General features: G+C 44.3%; 1 protein-coding gene across 7 annotated transcripts; it reads right to left on the reverse strand.

Annotated features, from left to right (window-relative positions):
• Nucleotides 1-500: 500 nt before the first annotated feature.
• On the reverse strand, nucleotides 501-21,923 carry LOC119246503 (melanoma-associated antigen 10-like). 7 transcript variants are annotated; one of them, XM_054695915.1, is made up of 4 exons: nucleotides 21,852-21,923; nucleotides 21,035-21,072; nucleotides 2,393-2,465; nucleotides 501-2,315 (listed from the first exon to the last, which is right to left on the reverse strand). In XM_054695915.1, exon 4 carries the CDS (start codon nucleotides 1,960-1,962, stop codon nucleotides 1,015-1,017), a length of 948 nt encoding a protein of 315 aa, XP_054551890.1. In that variant the 5' UTR covers nucleotides 1,963-2,315; nucleotides 2,393-2,465; nucleotides 21,035-21,072; nucleotides 21,852-21,923; the 3' UTR covers nucleotides 501-1,014. The 7 variants fall into 7 exon arrangements, with proteins under 7 accessions (XP_054551890.1, XP_054551889.1, XP_054551893.1 ...); XM_054695914.1 differs by lacking the exons at nucleotides 21,035-21,072; nucleotides 21,852-21,923 and adding an exon at nucleotides 6,845-6,930; XM_054695918.1 differs by lacking the exons at nucleotides 21,035-21,072; nucleotides 21,852-21,923 and adding an exon at nucleotides 6,597-6,614.
• Between the last annotated feature and the right edge of the window lie 429 nt (nucleotides 21,924-22,352).

The raw sequence follows: 22,352 nt of genomic DNA on the forward strand, positions 1-22,352 counted from the left end.
TCGCCCCATTCTCAGGACACCCTTGCAGAGGTGGACAGAACACCTAGTCCGCGCACCGCGCTCCGCTGTCAGGACGCCCTGCTTCCCCGCCCCGGGTGGGCCTTCTCTCGGGCTTAGCCACCATCCAGAGGGAGCCACTGAGCACTTTTCCGCACCAGGCCTTCTCTGTCCTCCAAAACACACTGACCGAGCGTCAGCCCCGCCCGCTCGCTGTAACCCACTGCCCCAGAAGGAATTGCGGGTCCCCAAAGCCCGAACTGCCGAGACCCGGCTTCTGGAGAGGCCCCTTCCCTGGAGCCCCGCCCGCTGCTGTCTCTTGTTCTTGCCGCCTTCCCAGCAGGCCGGCTGCACACCCCCCCCCCCCCCCCGCCCCGGCCGGCCTTCTTTGGTTTGGGGGTGGGGGGTGTCTCACTTATCCCCATTTCTAACACAGTGCTTTCAAAAATCGAATTTTCCATTTGTGTTTTGCGAAATAAAAATTCAGTGAGGAGGGTCTTTCATTTAACAGCATTTATTCGATTACTCCTACTCTCTTCAATAAGCCAAGCAGATTGGATCTATCTATATCTTTTAATTTTACAGCACAGCAGACAAAAGTGGTTAAGAGATTCTGAAAGTAAATCACTGTTACATTTTCTTCTCTATTTTCAGATTAATTCGTTCACATTCCCAAGGAAATTCCTTTTCCAATGTCATCTTATCTTGTTCCAGTTCACAAAATAGAATGAAAGGTGCCCCAATTTTCCTTGTGAAATATCAAAACTCTTATTCTTAAATTCACAAACAATCCAAACTCTTGCTCTTAAGTTCATGAACAGTTATAAACGTGTGACCAATGTCATTTGTAAACTTAGATTCCAAATGTCATCAACCTTCTATTAAGAAGAAATACCAAGGGCACTTTTGGTCACTGATACAGAAGACGACTGTAGAGCCGTTGGAACACTGTGCTCTCCCTAGCCTGCTCCCCACCCTCTCCACAGCCCTCCTCAAACCCACGGTGAAGATTGGGACTCATTCTTCACCTGGGGCAGGAGAAGCTGCAGACCCTTGCTGCCCAGTGACTGTGCTGGGAGAACTATCCGTGGGCTTAATTCTGGCCCTAGCTCTCTCTTCCTCCTCTCTTAAAGCTTCCTCATACCAGCATGAGAAAGAAATGGGGTCAGTCCCTTTGATCTTAGCCAAAAATTCCAGAATTTTCTTTGTGTTGGTTTCGGCATAAGCCCTTGAGCCCCACAGGAATTCATAACGTGGAGGATCACTGTTGGGCACCTGGCGGTACTCCAGGTAATTCTGCTGCACCCAATCTCTGGTGAGGAGCTTCCTGGGCTCCCCATAGAGGAAGTGCTCCCTGCCAGCATACACCCCCAACACATTCAGGAAATCCCAGATATCTTCCTCAGGGATGCAGTTGCCCGCGATGAAAATCACGCCCAGGATGATAATCAGGAGGCCACTTTTAGGCACACCTTCCTTGTCACCAAGCATCTCATCACAGGGGAGATCCACTGAGCTGAGAAGGACATAGGAGTGGATAGTGGGGTCCACTTCCTTCACATCAATGCCAGCGATCACCTCCAACCACTTAGCAGCTCTCTTGAAGATCACAGGGAATCGTTTCTTATGACTTTTAATGACCGCCTTCAGCATTTCTGCCTTTGTGATGGGCTCCCTGGATTGATACTTGAGGATCAGGAACTGCACCAAATCTGTCACCTTCTCCTCCAGCGGATCTCTGGGCCCAGGGTCAGGGCATGCTGACATCTGCGAGCAGCTTGCATCCGCCTTTTCTTGGCTGCCAGATGGTGGAGAGGGGCCACAACTCTGAGGACTCTGGGGAGGATCCAAGGTCACAACAGCAGGGACCTTCTGCTCTTCCTGCTCCTCCTGCCCCTCCTCCGCCTTCACCCCCTCCTCATTCACCTCCTCCTCCTCCTCCTCCCTGCTGACTGGAGAGGACATGGGGGAGGACGAGGCTGAGGGGTAGGAGAAAGTGAAAGAGCACAGGGAAGTGGGGGAGAGGTCATGCTCCTCCTCCTCCTGCTCTTCCCCCTCCTCCCCTCCTCCCTGCTAACTGGAGAGGACATGGGGGAGGACGAGGCTGAGGGGTAGGAGAAAGTGAAAGAGCACAGGGAAGTGGGGGAGAGGTCATGCTCCTCCTCATCTGTGGGCACCTGCGCCGCCATCAGGTCCTGTGGGTCCTCTGTCTCTGGGACCCCAAAGCCACTATCAAATGTGACACGTGGACGCTTTGCTAAGAAAGACATGATGGCTTCCTGGTGGCAGCAGCTAGTGGGAGACAGGAACCAGCACACCTGGGGGAGAGAGGGAGAGCATTAGCAGCCTCAGCAGAGAAACACAACCTTGGCATTTCTGACAAAAGCCAACTTACAGGTCTCCTGGTTATGGAATAATCTGGAGTCTCACAGAGCTCTTGTCTTCCTGCACACTTTGCCCCCAGGAACCTGTAGGAGGTTGTGAGAAAGAGAGTACAGCTAGCCAGCAAGCCCCAGGCTTCCAGGACTGACGATGGGTGGGAAGGGGCAGGAACTCTGGGGTTCCTTCTGTTCTGGGGTGGGTGGATCCTTGGCAGACACTGAGGATGTATACCCCATCTTGACTGCTAGCCCTGTCAGGGCCTCTGCTGCTCTGCTGACCTTAGGGCAGGTGCCTTACATCAAGGTCCTGACCTCAAGGTTCCTGGAGCCCCTGATAGGAACCTGCCAGGCTGTATAACGTCCCCACTGCTCTGCAGTAGCTGCTCCCCTCTGTGCACACTGCAGTTCTCATCCTTCTCCTAATAAGGTCTGAGCCCCACCACCACCGCAACTCTGCTAGCCTAAGGCTAAATTTTCAGGAAAAAAATGAGGGCACATTCCTGAAAACAATGAGGAGAAAGCAAAGGGGCAACACAGAGCACCATACCTTCCCAGGGCCTCCCAAGGGTGACAAGGGCAAGCCAAAGTCTGTGGAGATCCCTCATTCCTCACTGAGGGCTACCCTCATTCCTCATGCTGATTCTTGACAGGGCCTGGGAATCCTCCCTCTGCTGTCCTGAGTCTGGCCCCCTCAGAACAAGCCATGAGCTCCCTGAGCCCACCAAAAGGAAGTGAGGGTGCACCATATCTGGTCACTATGCCCCAGGCCTCCCAGAGCTGACAGCAGGGGGAAGGGAGGGTTGGCTCTTCCTTCAGTCTAGCGTGGAGCTGTGCCCGCAGTCCTCACGCAGGGTCCTAACCTTAAACCCTAGAACACGCTGGGACTTCTCTATCTACTAACTGTGGCTCCCTCTCAGACAGTCACCACCTGAGAACAAAGCCCTCATCTCCATAATAACCCCTGGACAAAAGTAAGGAAGAACCACATCTTGCCACCTCTGCCAGACCCTTCAGGGACAGGGACCCCACCTGTTCTGTCGTGGGGCTAGCTCAGTCCTCCCTCATGGTATCCATCTTTCATCCTGGCAGGACCTGGGCCACCCCCTTACTGACGGTATCATCCCGTCAGCCCATAACCTTACCCTGTGAGACACCTCCCTCACCCTTGGAGGAAGTGAAAGCATACCATCTTGAGCTACGCCTGCCTCGGTCCGCCCAGGGCTAAGAACAAGAGACACTTGAGCTCTGTGGGGTCTCCTCTTTCTATGGTAGAAAGAAACTGTGGCCTTCTCCATGGGTCCTTACCTTGATTTCTGGTAAAAGGTGCGGATTTTTCCCTTTTCTGACCTTATGTGGCTCCCTCAACGACTTGCCTTCGTGCTCAGACTGAGGCCCTCATGACAAAAGTGAAGAGACAGTACATCCAGCTACCCCTGTCTATTCTCCCAAGACTGACAACAGGGACTGGACCCATCTGTTCTGGGAAGGGGTGGTTTCCTCTGCCCTCCCTTGAGGTAGTCTTTACTCCAGGTATGGCTTAGGTCTATCTCCTCTGGTGACCTGAAATCACCCTTCTAGACCAAGCCTCACCTCCCAGAGATACCTCCACCCACTCCATGCAGGAAATAAGGGAACACCATATTTGGACCTTCCTACCGAGTTCATCCCCAGGGTAGACACCCTCAGATTCCAATGTGAAAGTTACAAAATACTAATTACAATAGCTCTGGTGGAGGCACAGACTGAGGTCATACACAGGGCAGGGCGTGACTCCCAACCTCTAAAGTGGGTTTTCTCGCTTTTACCTCAGGGTCCTCACCTTGAAGCCTGGCAGAGCCAGGATTTCAGTTTCTTCTGACATAAGTCCATATCCCTCAGAGAAAGACTCAAGCCCTCAGATTCTCCAGAGGAAAGTCAGACACATACATGCAGAAACCCTGCATGGGGCCTTCTAGTTGGACCAGGACAGGAATTCTGTGGCGGGAGCTCCCTCAGGTCTCCTCAGAGTCCTCACCGACGCTGGCAAACCTCCCTCTGCTGACCAAAATCTAACCCAACCGGTGCCGCCTCACTATCTCAGCCTCCCAAACAGAAGTCATGATACCACACATTCTGAGCCGAAATTGGGGTTTTCCTAGGCTGACATAAGGGGCAGGGCAGGAGGTGGGAGGCAGGGTTTGTACCTCTATTAACTAAGTCAATTCTCAATGAATAAGCTTCAGCTCCTTGATCTCAGAAATGCAAAATCAGCATTTTCTGGAACCATGCATGGGGCTTCTCAAAGCGGGGAGTAAACACAAGGCTTGGAAGCACCCACTTCCTGCAGTGGTAGAAGGTCTCCATCCTCTGGGTCCTCATCTTATGCCTAGCAATGTCTAGAACGCCTCTCTCTGCTGACCTGAGTCCAGCTGCTCAGAATCCCAAGTTCTAAGTCACTAAAACACATATCCAACCACATTTCTTGGAACAAGAGACACAGGCAGGGCTTGGGCACCACCCTCCATGCAAGGAGGTCTCCCATTTCTACCTCAGCATGCTCACCTTAAAGCTCAGCAAGCTTTGGTCTCTTCTCTCTTCTGACCTATGTGCACCCCTCAGAGAAATCCTCAGGTCCCTCAGACTTTCAAGATAAAAGGCACACAAACTTTATATGGGGAACGCTGACTGGGGTCTCCCTAGGAAGGCAGCAGGGGCAGGGCATGGCAGGAATCCAAGTGTAACAGGCTGGTCCCCAGGAAAGGGGGAGGGTCCAGGTTCCCTGCCCCACCCAAGGGAGGGTGGAGCTGAGCAGGGAGAGAAGAAGCTGCCGAGGAGACTGAGGAAGGAAGAAAGCAGGATGGAGCCAGAAGGAGACCTGGAGGAGGCGCATGGAGCCAAGAGACACGTGAAGAAACTGCGCTTGCCTCTTGGTCGTGGACTGGGTGACACAGATGCGGGTGAGAGACCCGAGGGGAGGTGACAATGGCAGCTTTTATCTTGATTTTGATTTTGCTCTTTTCCCTCCAGACTTGTCTGGTTGTTCTGATGCTTTTCTGTGGGTCCCCACTGGAAGGTGCTTTAGACTGTGGCAGGCTTTGGGGCCTTGCTCTGGGCCAATCCTGCTTGGGTGGACTTTTACCCACGAGGGGACGGGTCACTTTGGGTGCTTGATTTAGAAACTCTATTCTTTGCCTTTTCTGTATTGTTTCCTAATTGTATTAAAGTTCCTTCCCATTAAAGTCTCACATGTTTTGTGTTGATGCGGCGGGTGGCAGAATCTATTTAGAGCAGGCAGGTGTGCTCCTCTCCCTGCCCTGTAACACACGTAGCTGCACTAGGAGGTGCTGCTACGCCTCCTTCAGGGTCCTGACCTTGAGGACTGGCCTCTTCCCATGCTGCCATTAAGCCCCAGCCTCAGACTCAGGAGATGAAGTTAAAAAACAGAATCATACCAGAACCCTACCTGATTTCATAGGGCTGACATGAAGGGCAAAGGGACTTTGGGGGCACCCTTTATGTGTTGTAGGAGACCCCCACACACACACTCTCCCTTAAGAGTCTGCACATGTGGGGGCCTCCCTGGTGGCGTGAGGGGTTAAGACACAGCAATATGAAGCTATCTGCAGCCCCTGCAGCACCAGTTTGATTCCCAGCCAGGGAGGTGACCCACATGGTGCAGTAGACCTCTCCCGTCTCACCCACTGCACCCCTCAGCAGTGTATTTCAGTAGATCTGCCTGTTCCGTTCCCCACTCTGTCTTTGGTGAATCCTCTCACCTCCCGCATCTCTGGCCTGCACCCCAGCTCTTGTATGCATAAAGAAACAAATCTTTTTTTAAAAAAAAAGTCTGCACATGTGGGGATATGCCTGAGATTGATGATATAAGTTTGTCTCCCTCAGAAAAAGCCTCATCTCTCTCAGACTCCCACAATGTAAGTCAGGAAACACTCAGTCTAGTCACCTCTACTTGGGGCTCCTACTGTTAATGGCCAGGTAGGGCTTGATTCCCTCTCTGTCATGGGCCAAAATTTCTCTCACTTCTACCTCAGGAGTCTCATCTTGAAGGTCACAATACCTCTCTTTTCACAACTATGTCGCCAGCCCTCAAAGAAAGCCCCAGGTCCCTCAGACTCTTACAATGAATTCTGGTCACTACGCATCCAGGAACGCTGACCGGGGCCTTCTAGAGAAGAAAGAAAAAGGAACTGGAGCTCCATCACTCCTCATGAAGGTCCTCACCTTTTCCAGGGCAATGTTCACCTCTTCATACTCTTCTGAGTTAAGTCAGGATAGACAAATCTAAGGCCCAGTCTCTCATTTCCCAGGGCGAACAACAGGGACAGGCAAGAGCTGGGGCACCCTCTCTGTGGTGAGAATTCAAATCAAACCTTTGCCAGGACCTGGGACATTTCTTCCACTGACCCAAGTCCAGCCCCACGTAACAAGCCTAAGCGCCCTCAATTACCCATGACACATTTAGGACATACCATTTTCCAAAACCCTGCCTGCGTTTTCTCAAAGGCAACAGCAAGTAAATTGAAGAGCTGCACTCCTGCAATGGAATACCCGCAACTCCTGCAATGGAAGAACCCTCCCTCACATTTCTCCAGGCAATATCTTGGACACCTACTGCTGACCTATCTGTGACCCCTTCAGATGAAGCCTCATCTCCCTCAGATTCCAATGTGAAACTTACAAAATACTAGTTACAATCTCTCTGGTGGAGGCACAGACTGAGGTCATACACAGGGCAGGGCTTGACTCCCAACCTCTGAAGTGAGTTTTCTCCCCCTTCTGCCTCAGGGTCCTCACCTTGTAGCCTGGCAGAGCCCAGGATTTCACTCTCTTCTGACATAAGTCAATATACCTCAGAGAAAGACTCGAGTCCTCAGACTCTCCAGAGGAAAGTCAGACAGCTACATGCAGAAGCCCTGCCTGGGGCCTTCTAGTTGGACCATGAAAGGAATTCTGTGGTGGGAGCTCCAAGATGGAATTCAGGATACCACAAATTCCAGCACAATCCTGGTGGTTTCCAGGATTGAAATAAAGGACAGGGCAGGGGGTGGTGCCTTTATAAGAAGAGATTAGGACACAGTCACACAATCAAGGAAAGATTGTGGGAAAGGGACCTCACTGGTGGTGCAAGTGGTTAAGACACAGCATATGAAGCTGTCCGCAGCCTCTGCAGCACGAGTTCGATCCCCGGCCAGGGAGCGACCCACATGGCGCAGCAGACCTCTCCTGTCTTGCCTGCTGCTCCCCTCAGTCAGTCTGCTTGTTCTATTCCCTGCTCTGGCTCTGGTGAATCCTCTCACCCCCTGCATCTCTGGCCTATACCCCAGCTCTTGTATGCATAAATAAATAAATCTTTTTAAAAAAGAAAAAGATTGTGTAAAAGAGGGAGAAGACAGCCGTCTGCACGCCAAGTGGAGGCCTCAGAAAAGCCAACCCTGCCAACATGTTCATTTTTGACTTCTAGCCTCTAGAATATAAGAAATCAAATTTCTGTTAAGTCACTTAGTCTGTGGTACTTTGTTAATGGCAAGCCTAGTAAACTAAGACACTCCTTTAGTTTATTAATATAGGAGTTATAATTGAAAGTATTTTCTCTTGTTAAATCATGTTTTCATTCCTCAGACAGTCTGTTCATTTAGTTCACTGCTGTGTTGAATATGCTATTAATCTATTAAGCTATTTCCTGCTATGTGAGTGAGTTTGGCTCAAGTGTTCTTCAATGGGGAGTCCTCACCTGATTTTTGAATCGAGGAAATCTAGCCTGGAAATAGTTGAATTAATGCCCATCATTTTGTCTGCCTTAGAAAATGCTACATGAGATGGTGATTTAGTTTTCCCTAACCTTTTGGTGGAACTGGCATTCAAAGCTGCCTGTCCTAGCAGAAGAAATCCTGAGCAAACCCAAGCTGAATTCCTGACTCCCAAAATAATGTCATACATTAAAATGTTTGTGTTTCAAACCACTAAAAAAATATAACTGGCCTGGAGCACTAAAGAGTGGCTTGAGCTATGAAAGCATTTTCAGTTTCTATTATTCAACTAGAATTCTCTATTTCTTTATAAACCACTTTGGGCATTGGCTCTTTTTTCTAAAAACTAGTGCAATTCGTTTACAATTTCAATTTAATGGCATCATATTTATATAAAAAAAATTTTAAGAGAAATTCTACCACACCAGTAGAGAAAACAGTATAATGAACCCAATATTCTTGGCAGTCAGCATCAGCAATCATTAATTTGTGGCCAATCTGGATCTCACGGCATTACCATCTACCCTCTCACAACCACCCCCTCATCTCTGTCGCTGGAATAATGCAAAGCAAATCCAAGACATCACATCATTTCTTCTCTAAACATTTCAGATTGCTTTTTTAAAAGATAAGGGCTCTTGCAAAATATAAACCCAACATAACTATCAATCTTAAAAATATTAAATGTCATTGATATCAACTCACCTTTCATATTTATCTGATGGATATATATGTAATACATATTTTAATCAGTTACTTTGAATTGGTGCCCAAATGTGATCTATATATTAGGATTATTTATTATGTCCCCTAAGTCATCCTTAATCTACATCACATCACCTCTTTTTCCTTGCAATTAAGTTTTATTGTTAAAAAAATACATATACAAGTTTGTGTTCTGCCCTGTTCCCCAACTTCTGGATTTTACAGATAGCAACAATGTAGTGTCCTTTAATGTGTTCTCTTTTTAAAAAGATATATTTTATTTATTTATGCATACAAGAGCTGGGGTGCAGGCCAGAGGTGTGGATGGGTGGTGAGAGGATTCACCAGAGAGAGTCGGGAGCAGAACAGGCAGATCTACTGAAATACACTGCTGAAGGGAGCAGTGGGCGAGACAGGTGAGGTCTGCTGCACCATGTGGGTTGCTCCATGGCCGGCCAGGCATTGAACTCATGCTGCAGTGGCTGGTGAGTACTTGATAAGTGCTGTCTTAACCCCTGCGCCACCAGGGAGGCCCCTTCAATGTGTTCTTTTGCCCCTATTTTAATTGCTAGTAGAAGGAGAAGCTTGATCAGATTGTTGTTTTGTTTTTTGGTGTTAGGTTTTGCAAGACTATGCCACAGGCTTTTAGGTTTTGTCAAGACTGCTTTCACTCAGAGGTACATGATGTCTGGCTGTGTCTCTTTATGCTGATACTGGCAGTTACTGATGATCGCCATGTTTATCCATTAATCCCTTAGCGGTCGAAGACTGATAATTCTCCCACCCCTTCTTAGTTTATTAGCTGAAATATCTCTCTATATACAAACTGCTCCTTGTCTGTCATTTGGTTATCATGAGGGAAAAGTATATTTGTTGTATTCTGTTATATATGCAAATCTTTTCTGCATCTATACTTTATACAGTTTATAAAATTATATTTAAAGTTATAAATCTTATTTGTTCTTCTTTCTTTAGTAATTGATGATATTTACAATACTGCCTGTCTTATAAGTATTTTCAAAGTACTGACTCTTGTAATTTGGATCTACTATTTTCTAGTTGATTATTTATACATCTATCTTCATTATTTCCCACCTTCTAATTCTTTAGGTAATATTATGTTTATCCCCTAGCCTCTTGTATGGCTTGGACATTTTTTCCCTCCATTTTAAATTAAATTTTTCAATAGTTCACATGTCTGTGTAACTTTAGGATTACGTTTTCACTCCTCCCTATGTGCACATGACTCACTCACCCTCTGGATGTTTTATTTTTATTTTTTAAAGATTTATTTATTTATGCATACAAGAGCTGGGGTACAGACCAGAGGTGTGGGGGGTGAGAGGACTCACCAGAGACAGAGCAGGGAACAGAACAGGCAGACTGATGAAATACACTGCTGAGGGGAGCAGTGGGCGAGTCAGGAGAGGTCTGCCACGCCATGTGGGCTGCTCCCTGGCCGGCCAGTGGATCGAACTCATGCTGCAGAAGCTGCGGAAGCTTCATAGGTTGTGTTTTAAACCCTTGCGCCACCAGGGAGGTCCACCTCTGGATGTTTTAAACATTTCTTGTTTTGTTTTTTTTTTTAAGATTTAGTCTTTTTTTTTTTTTTTCTATACAAGAGCTGGGGTACAGGCCAGAGGCACAGGAGGGTGAGAGGATTCACCAGAGACAGAGCGGGGAGCAGAACAGGCAGAAGGACCAAAATACACTGCTGAGGGGAGCAGCAGGCGAGACAGGAGAGGTCTGCCACACCATGTGGGAATCTCCCTGGCCGGCCGGGAATCGAACACGCACTGCAGAGGCTGCAGACAGCTTCACAGCGCTGCGCTCAACCTGCTACGCCACCGGGGAGGCCCGTTTTTTAAAAAAAAGATTTATTTATTTATACAAGAACCAGGGTACAGGCCAGATGTGTGGGAAGGTGAGAGGATTCACCAGAGATAGAGCGGGGAACAGAACAGGCAGGTTGACTGAAACACACTGCTGAGGGGAGCAGCAGGTGAGCTAGGAGAGGTCTGCTGTGCCATGCGGGATTCTCGCTGGCTGGCTGGGATAGAACCCACGCTGCAGAGGCTGTAGCCAGCTTCACAGTGCAGCGCTCAACTACCTGCGCCACCAGAAAGGCCCATTTCTTGTTTTCTAATACATCCATTCAAGGCTATATATTTTCCTCTGAGTAGCATTTGAGCTGCATCACACAGGTAAAGCTAAATCTATCATCACCTTATTATGTTATTAGAAATGCTTCAAAATCTATACAAAAAAAAGATGTGTACAATTATTTTTGAGTAGACTATAAAAATGATGAGAAATATAGAATGTGATTTGGAGGTTTCAGGATCCAGGGGTATTTTAATTAATTCTAGAAGAAACTTAAACATATTTAATTATTGGTGACAGAATTAAAATTGAATTCTAGAAAATCTGTCATTATAACTGGCCACACATGTAACAGTAAGGACATGTCCAGGAAAATAGAAACCACGGGAAATATTTAACACAGAGACAACTTACCGCAGGGAATTGGTTACTTAAGTGATGGAGAGTTTAAAAGAGACTTGGGAAACCCAACAATTAGCAACATAAAGAAGCCAATTTCAACTCTAGACTGGAAAGGCAAAAAGAAAAGGCAGTGTGACTGGGGCCTAGGTGTTAGGTTCAATACAATCTGGAGTCACGGTGGATCAGCCTGGTAGAACTGGAGCCAGGGGAATTAACCATTGAAGGGGAAACTACTGACACAGGGGAGGAAAGAGAAAAACTCTGGCTGCTCCATCTTACTGAGTTCTAATCCCGTTTGTCTTCCTGTTCACGGAACCCAGATGGCAGCAAAATGTTGGCCCCCTTAAGAATTGCAACCTTCAGGATTCAGTCGGTGTATAAGCCAGAATGGATGACAAGTGAGGAAGATGGATTTTCCTGAGGGCAGATGGATCCTGGACAAGCATACTACACTGACAAGTTAAATGAGGGAAATCTTATCTAACTTGATAGAGAAAAGTGTTCAATAATGTACCCCGATCCCATTCCTCATCCCCCCAAGTCCAGGTAAGTTTAGGACATCCTTCTCTCTGCTCCCTGAATACTCATTCTGTGTAACCCCTCCCATCATAGCAGTAATTTCTGAGCTGTGAATTCTAGCTTGTCTAGCTCCTCCATTTGACTATAAGTTTATGAATGCAAAGATGCCAAGTCTCCCGCTGAAACCAGTGTGTGTATTACTTGGATCAAAGTGTGCACTGTAAATATTTAGTGTTGAGTCATTTGATTTGCCAATGTTTTTGAAGTGTTGAATAAGATACACAATTATTTTAACTTTATAATTTTTCCTATGTTGAGTATCACACAAAAGACATGATTGCAAGAGCAGAAACAGAGAAATTGATTATGGTAACTGCTCCCATCTAGTCAGATTACATCCTTACTTGAAGTAATTAGCATCCACCATTATCTAACCTAGGAATAGCATCATTCTCAAAGATTACCTGTCAGTGTTTAAGAGACTTAATCTTACAAACCTTTGAAGGCTGGGATGTGAAGCACTCATGGAACATATATGTTGATAGCCTCAAGAAAAAGGTCTTGAAAAGTTAGTTTCCTTTTTTCCCACAAATTACTTCAGTAATGGAATTTTCTCAAAAACAGTGAGTAGAAAATAGAACTATTAATCTCAAAGATTGACAGACTATGTTTCTCCCAGGATTTAATAGAAAAATAGACAAGGCCACCTAGCCTGGGTGTTCTAAATGACCTTAGTATTATCTGACTATCTAGCTGGAAACAAAGTTGTCTCCACAGCACACCACTCCCAACATTTAGATAATACAATCAGATTCACAGTATAGAAAAGAGACCTTGAAGGTCATCAGTCTAGTCACCCATTGCAGTATTAGTATTAGATTCACTATTTGTTTTTGTTTTTTAATATTTATTTATCTATGCATGCAAGAACTAGGGTACAGGCCAGAGGTTGGGAGGGGGAGTGAGAGGATTCACCAGAGACAGGGTGGGGAACAGAACAGGTGGATTGACCGAAATACACTGCTGAGGGGAGCAGCAGGCGAGTCAGGAGAGGTCTGCTGCGCCATGTGGGTAGCTCCCTGGCCGGGGGATCAAACTTGAGCTGCAGTAGCTGCGGGTTGCTTCATAGTGCTGACGCTTAACCCCCTGCACCACCAGCGAGGCCCCTAGATCCACTACTTGTTAGAAGGCTCTTTATATGAAGACAGCAACTGGTCCCCGTGTAATGTTTTATTTGTTAGTTCTAGTTCTGCTTCGTGGAATCTCAATGAGTGCATTTAAACAACCACACAACAACTCTTTAATGTTTGAAAACAGCCAACATATTCTCAAGTCTTTCTCATACACATTTCTTTCTGGAGATTCTCACATATCATAGTGTCTTGACCTCTTGTCCATTACATTAGCAACTAGCCACCACTTGGCTATTTAATTTAATTACCATGAAGTATTCACTTCTACAATCATATTAGCCACATTTCGAGCATCCAAGTGCCTTATGCAGCCAGCAGCTGTTGTACTGGAAAGCACTAACAGGACATTTCCAGCAGCAGCATCATGATCACACAACGTACCACTGTTCAGCACTGGCCTAGACTTTTCATTTTCTTTATATCTTCCTCTGGAAGCACCGTCCTTTTTGAATTTTCCCCACAGATCATCCTACTACTGCTCGGTGTTCAATCAGAGAAGCAAAAGCACTAAGATCCAAGTCTTCATATACAAAGTGTTCTTTTCTGTGAATAGTAATAATTATAAATTTGATTTCTATTTCTAAGCCAATGGATATTTGTTTTGCAATGTTGTGCCAGTTTTCAAGACCAGAAATCCTAAACTCCTTGAAGAATTCTAATAAGGGCCTGAAATGACAGTTACAATGTTCATGTGTACACTTTTATAATAATTTCCTGATAAATTTACTGTTTGAACACAGGCAGCTCCCGGCATACAGACCAGAGATTTAATAGCTGTGCATTTGCTGCAGGGACAGGCTCTGAGGACAGATGGGCAAATCTACCTCCCACCTTGGGTTCCAGCATGTTGCCCATGTGGATACCAGCCCTCTTGCTGATGCACAGCTGCTGCCATCACTATTGCTGCTGCTGCTGCTGTTGCTGTTGCTACCATCACTGCCCCCAATCTGAACCCAGATTCCACTCCTGCCACACTACTGGAGCCCCAAGGCACTGTGGACTGCAGTAGGCATGTGCATGTGTGTGCGTACTAGGCAGCCATGCTAACTTCCAGGCCAGCATACTGCCTGCCCCCCACTGAACCTGTAGCCTCAGGCTCAAAGCTAACTCATCCTTAGTGCCCATTCACGTGCTTCATTGTCCTGTCACACTTCGCTTACAGAAAATAAAACCAAAGATAAAATAAAGTATTTCAAGATATTAACAGCAGGACATTAAGCCAAGCACAGGGCCCTTCTAAGAAAGGCACTCAGTGAATCTGCACAGGTCATACACCCACGAGGACAGTCGTGCAATAAGATGAAATATAATTAATATTCACTTCCTCACTGAATATGGGAAGACTTGTCAGCAGATGATTTTAACAGTAGAAAGTAAGAGGTCATAAGAATATTAACCAGTAACAGAAACTCAATTCTAGGGCCTCCCTGGTGGCACAGTGGGTTGAGCGTAGCACTTTGAAGCTGTCCACAGCCTCTGCAGTGCAGGTTCAATCCTGGCCAGCCGGGGAGAAACCCACATGGCGCAGCAGACCTCTCCTGTCATGCCCGCTGCTCCCCTCAGCAGTGTATTTCAGTCAATCTGCCTGTTCTGCTCCCCACTCTGTCTCTGGTGAATCCTCTCACCCTCCCATTTCTCTGGCCTGTACCCCAGTTCTTGTAATAAAATAAATAAATCTAAAAAAAAAGAAACTCAATTCTAAAATTATATAAAAGGAAACTTTAATGGTTCACACAACCAAGCCAAAGAGTACTAGCCTTAGCACGGGAACCGAGACCTGTCTCTCTCTCTCGTGCCTGTCGCTGTCACTGAGGACACTTGGTTGCTAGACTATGAAGCTTGGTTTGATTGGGAGGAAGAAGCAGTGTCCTCCCAAGAAGACAGGGATGACCCTGGAGGGAAGGAGATGCTGAAACAATAGACCAGGCAACAGAAACTACGGAAACACAGTCTCGAAACAAGTGTCAGATTTTCCCAATGTTTTATAATCCTAGATGGAGGCTACAGAGGTCAGTACCTTATTCCTCCTAAGTGGAAAAAGGCAAATTTATATCTTGCTCTTTCCTGTCTTCAGGCCATTCTTCTGATAGAGGGAGAGTATGTGAAGAATGATTCCCAAAGTCAGAATAACAGAGGTTTGCAATTAGCTAGCCCTTTGGATTGTCCCTCCTTTGTTCACAGCCATTAAATCTAATAATAACGAGCTAACGCAGATGCCAAAAAATTAGCCAGTAAAACAAACCACAATTGTAGAAACTCCATACTCAGAAAAGGAATAATTTTCAGTAATTCCTTAGATTTTGTTAATGCATTTATAGATAAGAAGACACAGGCTAGAACCATGAAGTTTGATCTCTCTGATACTTGTTTTAAACATAATATGATTGTATTTTTCTCTTGGACCCACACGATGCAGGAAAGGCTAATGGGAAGAACATCCTGATGTAAGCTTCTAGTCAAGGGTAAAACCTTAGATGAAACAGAATAAAGTGTTATATTTTTTAAATTGTTTAGCTCATGTCAGACACTGTGAGCCAAATGGAGGCATCTTGGGGCACTGGGCATGACAGAGCTAGAAGATTAACAGAAAAGGGTTAGTCATTCCCCAACACATTCCACGCTTAAGGAAGAACCTTTTTTTTTTTTTTTCCCAATCTAGGAAGAGCATATTTACTATCCAGGAAAAGAAAAAGGCAGGTATCCTTTTAGCCTGAGAGATTCATGGAACCTAATTCACTGTTTCAGCAAAACATTTTGGTGTCCTGTTTCACTTTGTAAAGTGCCTTGGGGAGATCCTGGTGGTTAGTTATGCTTGGTGGCTCTTTAAGAGAGGTCTGAAAGTTGATTTATGTTTTATTTAGTTCACCTGTTTGATTTCTCTCTATCCCAATGCTCCTTTAACAACAAAAGAGGAAAAACGAGGTGTCTAGATTCCATGTCCTGTTTCTTTTTTCAATTCCCTTTCCTCTGAGATAGAAAGGAAGTAAGGATGGAGGGGTGGGGGCAGGAAAATACATCCTTCTTAAAGCACATCTCTTAGCAGTCAAATGTCTACCAAAAAATCAGCCATCTTAGCCTTAGCCTCAGAAACCATGATGCCAAGCAAAGTGGGCTTCTCATCAGACCCCAAATATACGTCATCTTTGAAGGCTCACCTCAGACACCACTACCATCCTCTCCATTGTCCAAACTGCAGTCCCTCTCAGGTTCTGGGAGAGCTTCATCTTTCTATTGCCAACAGCAGTTTACCTGGGCTTGGCGTGATTTGTGAATATGTGAGTCTCCCCCTCACATTCCAGAAGGAAGTGCACAGATGGACATATAATAAACTGAATGGGGCACCAAAGATTAATTTCAGCATCAGAATATCCCTGACTGTCCTCAGCACAGGAATCACTCTTCTAGAACCCTGGATTGCCACATGGTGACCACAGGCAACTGAACAGTCAAGTCCATGCAAGACAAGGCAACTTGAGGAAGGCCAAGTCCCACTTTGCTCTGGCACTGACTGGTATTTCATTAGAGACAAGTAGATTCATAAAAGTCATACCCATTGGGGCCTCCCTGGCGGTGCAGGCAGTTGAGTGCCGCACTGTGAAGCTGCCCGCAGCCTCTGCAGTGCCGGTTCTATCCCAACAGGCCGGCAAGAATCCCACACGGCACAGCAGACCAATCCTGTCTCGCCTGCTGCTCCCCTTAGCAGTGTATTTTGTCAGTCTGCCTGTTCTGTTCCCTGCTCTGTGTCCAGTGAATCTTCTCACCCTCCCACACATCTGGCCTATACCACAGCTCTTGTATAAAAACAAATAAATCTTTTTTTTTTTTAACAACTTTGTTTTTTTTTTTTTGGCAACTTTTTTTTTTTTTAAAAGATTTATTTATTTATTTATACAAGCACTGGGTACAGTCAGAGGCGCGGGAGGGTGAGAGAATTCCCCAGAGCCCGAGCAGAGAGTGGAACAGGCAGAGTAATGAAATACACTGCTGAGGGGAGCAGCGGGCACGACAAGAGAGGTCTGCGTGCCATGCGGGACCCTCGCCTGGCGGGCGGGGATCGAACCAGCGCTGCAGAGGCTGCGGGCAGCTTCGCAACCCAGAGCTCAACTGCTGTGCCACCGAGGAGGCCCTAAAAACAAATAAATCTTTTTTAAAAAAAAGTCACACCCATTGGTTGTTAAAGCTTTTGAACACTTCATTTCTAATTTTCTATCTATACCAAAATGTGACGTTTTCTATTTCCTTTGAAGCCTCATGTGAAAAATCTACTCTTTTCTCTTCCAAGTTCAGTTTCTCTAGTACACTTACATAATCATACTCAAAACATTTCACTTCAGTGTGCTCATTTCTCCTCTTATTTATTTCTGATATTTTATGGAAAATTACTTAAGTGATGGAACACTCTATTTCCAAGTGTATCTGCAGGCAAAGGCGGACGAAGTGGATTTACCGACAGTGCATAAACCCAGCATTCTGAATATCTCCCAACAAACTGATGTTTACAACAAGCAGGCAATTTTTGCCACACTTAGAGGAAGACACAAAATTCTCTAGAACCCATAACACATCATATGGACAATAGAAAGGAACTCTGGGCAGCTATTTCCTCGTGGCAAAAGAACAAAACAACAACAAAAAAAAAAAAAAAAAAAAAAAAAAAGAACAAAACAACAAATCCAAATCTACTGGGATATCATAGAAGTTATACCAGGACAGGATATTAATTTCAAAGATAGTTTAAATGTTATAGGTGTCAGAATAATAGAAAGATTCTTAAACCGATTTCTCAAGAATTACTCTATAGTCTAGGTTACCTTTACTCTTCCATGTTATTTTCAGTATTTTTAAGATAACCCTTTAAAAATTATGTTTATTATAGGAATATGAAAAATAAAAAAAACAAAAAGAAAATAAAATTTCACCTTTAATATACCACCTAGGTATGAGTCTTTAAAGTATTGATATATTTCCTCTTAGTCTATGCAAATATAGAAGACCTCTTATTTAATAAAATGTGTTAGACCGTTAAAATAGGAATCAAAAATTATATTAAAATTGTAATGCACTTTATTTTTTCCATTTTAAATTTGCAGGAAAATTGTGCAGAAGATATAGAAATTTCCTACATACTATCTCCCTATACATACACATCTAGCCTCCCCACATGTCAACATACCCCATCAGAGTGTTATGTTGCTTATAATTGGTGCACTTGCATTGACAAGTTATCATCCAGGTCCTTCGTTTTCATCAGTTTCCATTCTTGGTGTTTCTATTGTATGGGTGTGTCCAAATGCATAATGGCATCCATCCACCATTATGGCATCGTACAGAGTGGCTTTTCTGCCCTGAAAATCCCCTTTGCTCCACCTATTCCCCCTTCCCTTCCCTTAAACCCTGGTAACCACTAATCTTTTTACCTTGTCTTAGTCTATTCAGGCTGAGATCACAAAAATAACATGGACTGAGCAGCTTAAACCACAAACATTGATTTCCCACACATCTAGAGGCTGAAAAGTGCAAGATCAAGGCACTGGCAGCTACAGTGTCTGGTGAGGGCCCACTTCCTAGTTCATAGATGGCTGTGATCTCATTGTATTCTCACATGCAGGAGAATAAAATGAAGCAAATTCTCACAAAGGCCCGAATCCTACAATGGGGGGTGGGAGTGGGGGGTGAGGAGGGTAAGTTTTGAGAGGACAAAAATATTTCCATAACACGCCTCCATAGTTTTACCTTTTCTAGAGTGTCATTTACTTTAAATCATACAGTATGTAGCCTTTTTCAGATTGGCTTCTTTCACTTAGCGATATGCACTTAAGATTCTTCCATGTTTTTTCACGGCTTGATTGCTCATTTCCTTCTAGGTCTGAATAATATCCCATTGTCTGCAAGCACATGGTTTATCCATTCACCTACTGAAGGACATCTTGTTTGATTCCAAGTTTGGGCTGTTCTAAATAAAACTGCTATAAACACCCATGAGCAGGTTTTTGTGTGTACATAGTTTTCAGCTCTCTTGGGTAAACATGAAGGAGTGTGATTGCCTGGCCCTACAAGAGTATGTTCAGTTATATGAGAAATTGCCAAAAGGTCTTCCAAAGTGGCTGTATCATTTTTACATCCCCACCAGCAGTGAATGAGACTTCCTTTTGTCCCTATTCTCATCACCATCTGGTGTTGTGAGTATTCTTGATGCTGAGTCAATTTTTGTGAAAGCATTCATACTTATGTAGTAGTATCTTGTTATTGTTTTAATTAACAATCCCCTATATGGTGTTGGGCATCTTTTCATATGCTCATTTACCATCTATAGATCATCTTTGGTTAGTTATCTGGTCAGGTCTTTTGCTCATTTTTTTTAGTTGGGTTGTTCTTATTGTGCAGTTTTAAGACTGCTTTGCATATTTTTGGATTACAGACATCTATCAGATAAATCTTTTTTTTTTAAAGAGGCATGTATTTTTATTTTTTATTTGTTTATTTATTTGTTTGTTTGTTTGTTTACACATGCACTGGGTACAGTCAGAAGCACGGGAGGGTGAGAGAATTCACCAGAGCCAGAGCGGGGAGCAGAGCAGGCAGAAGGACCAAAGTACACTGCTGAGGGGAGCAGCGGGCGGCAGGAGAGGTCTGCGCGCCATGGGGGACCCTCCTCTGGTGGCTGGGGAGCAGCCGGGGATCGAACCGGCGCTGCAGAGGCCGCGGGGAGCTTCGCAACCCAGCGCTCAACCGCTGCGCCACCGGGGAGGCCCATATCACATAAATCTTTTGAAAACATTTTCTGCCAGTATGTGGTTTTCTTTCTCTTGACAGCATCTTTTGCAGAGCACAAGTGCATAATCATTATCAATGATATCTTTCAAGGATTATGCTTTTGGTGTTCTATCTAAAAAGTCACTGTCATAGCCAAAGTCATGTAGGTTTTCTCCTATGTTGTCCTCTATGAATTGTATAGTTTTGTGTTTTCTATTAGGTCTCTGATACATTTTGAGTCAGTTTTGGAGAAAGATCTGTGTTTAGATTCTTTTTTTGGATGTGGAGGTCCAATTGTTCATCACATTTCATTGAAAAAAACTCTCTCTTCTCACAGTATTGCCTTTGCTCCTTTGTCAAACATCAGTTTATTATATTTAATCAGCTCTATTTTTGGGCTCTCTATTCTACTCCACCAATAAATGTTCTATTATTTTACCAACACCACACTGTCTTAACTACTTTGGCATTATATAATAAGCATTGAAGTTGGGTAGTAATGTCAGTCCTCCAACTTTGTTCTTTTCCAGTATTCATTGGCTATTCTGGATTTTTGAGTTTCCATATAAACTTTAGAATGAGTTTTTCTATGTCCACAAAATAACTTGCTGGGATTCGCGTTGGGATTGTACTGAAGCTGTAGATCAAGTTGGAAAGAACTGACATCTTGACAATATTGAGTCTATCCATGTACATGAAATACATTTTTCCTCACTATCCAAAAATAGAACATTCCTACTTGGTATGATTTGGTAGATTATTTTTTGTGTCTGGGAAAGCTACACAGAATTAATTTACATGGAAAAATCAGTTAGGATTTCCAAAGCCCAAAAATAACCTACCAAGTCAAATAGGAATGACCTACTTTTGGACAGCAGAGGAAACAAGTAGTTCCATCTCTTCAGATCTTCTTTAATTTCTTTCATCAGAGTTCTGCAGTTTTCTCTATATTTTTGACATGAAACATGAAAGTGCACATTCCTTTACCAGTCTGTTGATGTGAAGCCAAATTCTTCTCTTTGAGATGTTTCCAGTTCCATTCATTTTTCTTATGAAATGCATCCTCATAGCAAATGCACTATAATTTCTTGTTACATTTTATTTGAAATAGAGCAAGAACTTCTAAAAAAAACCGCTTGGCAAACAATCTGAATTTTTCAAATTTTCATAATTTTTTCCCAAATCTTTAATTTTCTAGCTCACACCTAATTAATCCATCTTTATTTTAGACACTCACCTTTGTTATGTTTTTTCAAGGCTTTTAACTAAGCAATCCTGTAAGAAAAAAAAAAACTTTTTACTGTTATAGTTCATTGGTTTCCATGACATTTAATTAAATAAATTATTATATCAGCTTTAATTAGCACACAAAAAGATTTGCGAACACATACAAATTATCCTTGGTAAGCACATAATTTAACCAGTGGAGAAAGGGACAGGTAGGAATATAGGAATATAGAATATGTTTACTAACCACGAGGTTTCCATGTGCTGAGAGGATTCTATAATTTATATAGAATCCAGAAACCAGTCAGAGATCACTTAATGGAACTCCAACTATGTATTTTGTATGAAATTAAGAAAAAAATCACAAAGGAAAAGGGAACAAAAACCTATTTAGATCACCAGGCTGCAGAAACTGTCAATAGAATAGGTATAAAAAATGGTATTTAAAAAGTTTTTGGCTGGGGAGGGAATCGTGATGTTTATGGTGTGTTTTGACATAAGTTTTGCAGTTTGTCCTTTAATTATGAAGTATTTTACACATATAAAATTCAGAGATTATTATAATGAACGTGTATGTGCCAACAACTCAGAATATGAAACAAACATTACAAATATAAATGAAACCCCCTGTTTATGTATCCATCTGGGTCCCACCAAGAATATGGTGACACTCTCAAAATAGGAACATTCCAGAATTTGATGAAAAGGGACCATTTACAAAGGTATGGGTGTAAGCTAACCACAACGGCTAGTACAGAAACTTGGGGCTGGTAGAAACTAAGCTATCATCATTCTTAGGTTCAAAGGGGTAAGAAAAGGAGAGGTACCTGGAATATGCAGAATGAGCACGTGAAACTGGCCACTTTGAGAGTAGCAGAGCCCTCCACTCAAAGGACACTGTCAGTTTCAGGTAACCTCATAGAGTGGGAGCCAGGAGAGCACTCACTCTTTCTGATCTCCTGGCCTTGCCATTGTCCAACCCCAACCTGAAACCAGAAAGCATGGAGAACCCATCAATGCAGTCCACACAGGCCAGCCTTCCCAGCAAAGAGCAGAGGGGGGAAGGGTGAAGAGTTAACCCAAGTGGCAGACACCGTTATCCAGCCTCCTCACCCCATCCTACTCCCCTCTTTCCCTCCCTCCACAGAGGTATCACTAATTTGAAGCTGGTATTCAATATTTCCATAGAGTATTATTAGACTTACATACCAGATATTTGGGGTGATGTTCTCCTCGAAGCACATGGTAAAATTAGACTTCCCAGTCCCCAGAAAGTTGATGGTGGCTATGTGACTTGTGTTGGGTAACGAAATATGAGTCAGAATTAA

The sequence above is a fragment of the Talpa occidentalis genome, unplaced genomic scaffold, assembly GCF_014898055.3.
Source record: "Talpa occidentalis isolate TD23 unplaced genomic scaffold, MPIMG_talOcc4v2.1 talOcc4.15, whole genome shotgun sequence".
Taxonomy (NCBI): Eukaryota; Metazoa; Chordata; class Mammalia; order Eulipotyphla; family Talpidae; genus Talpa; species Talpa occidentalis.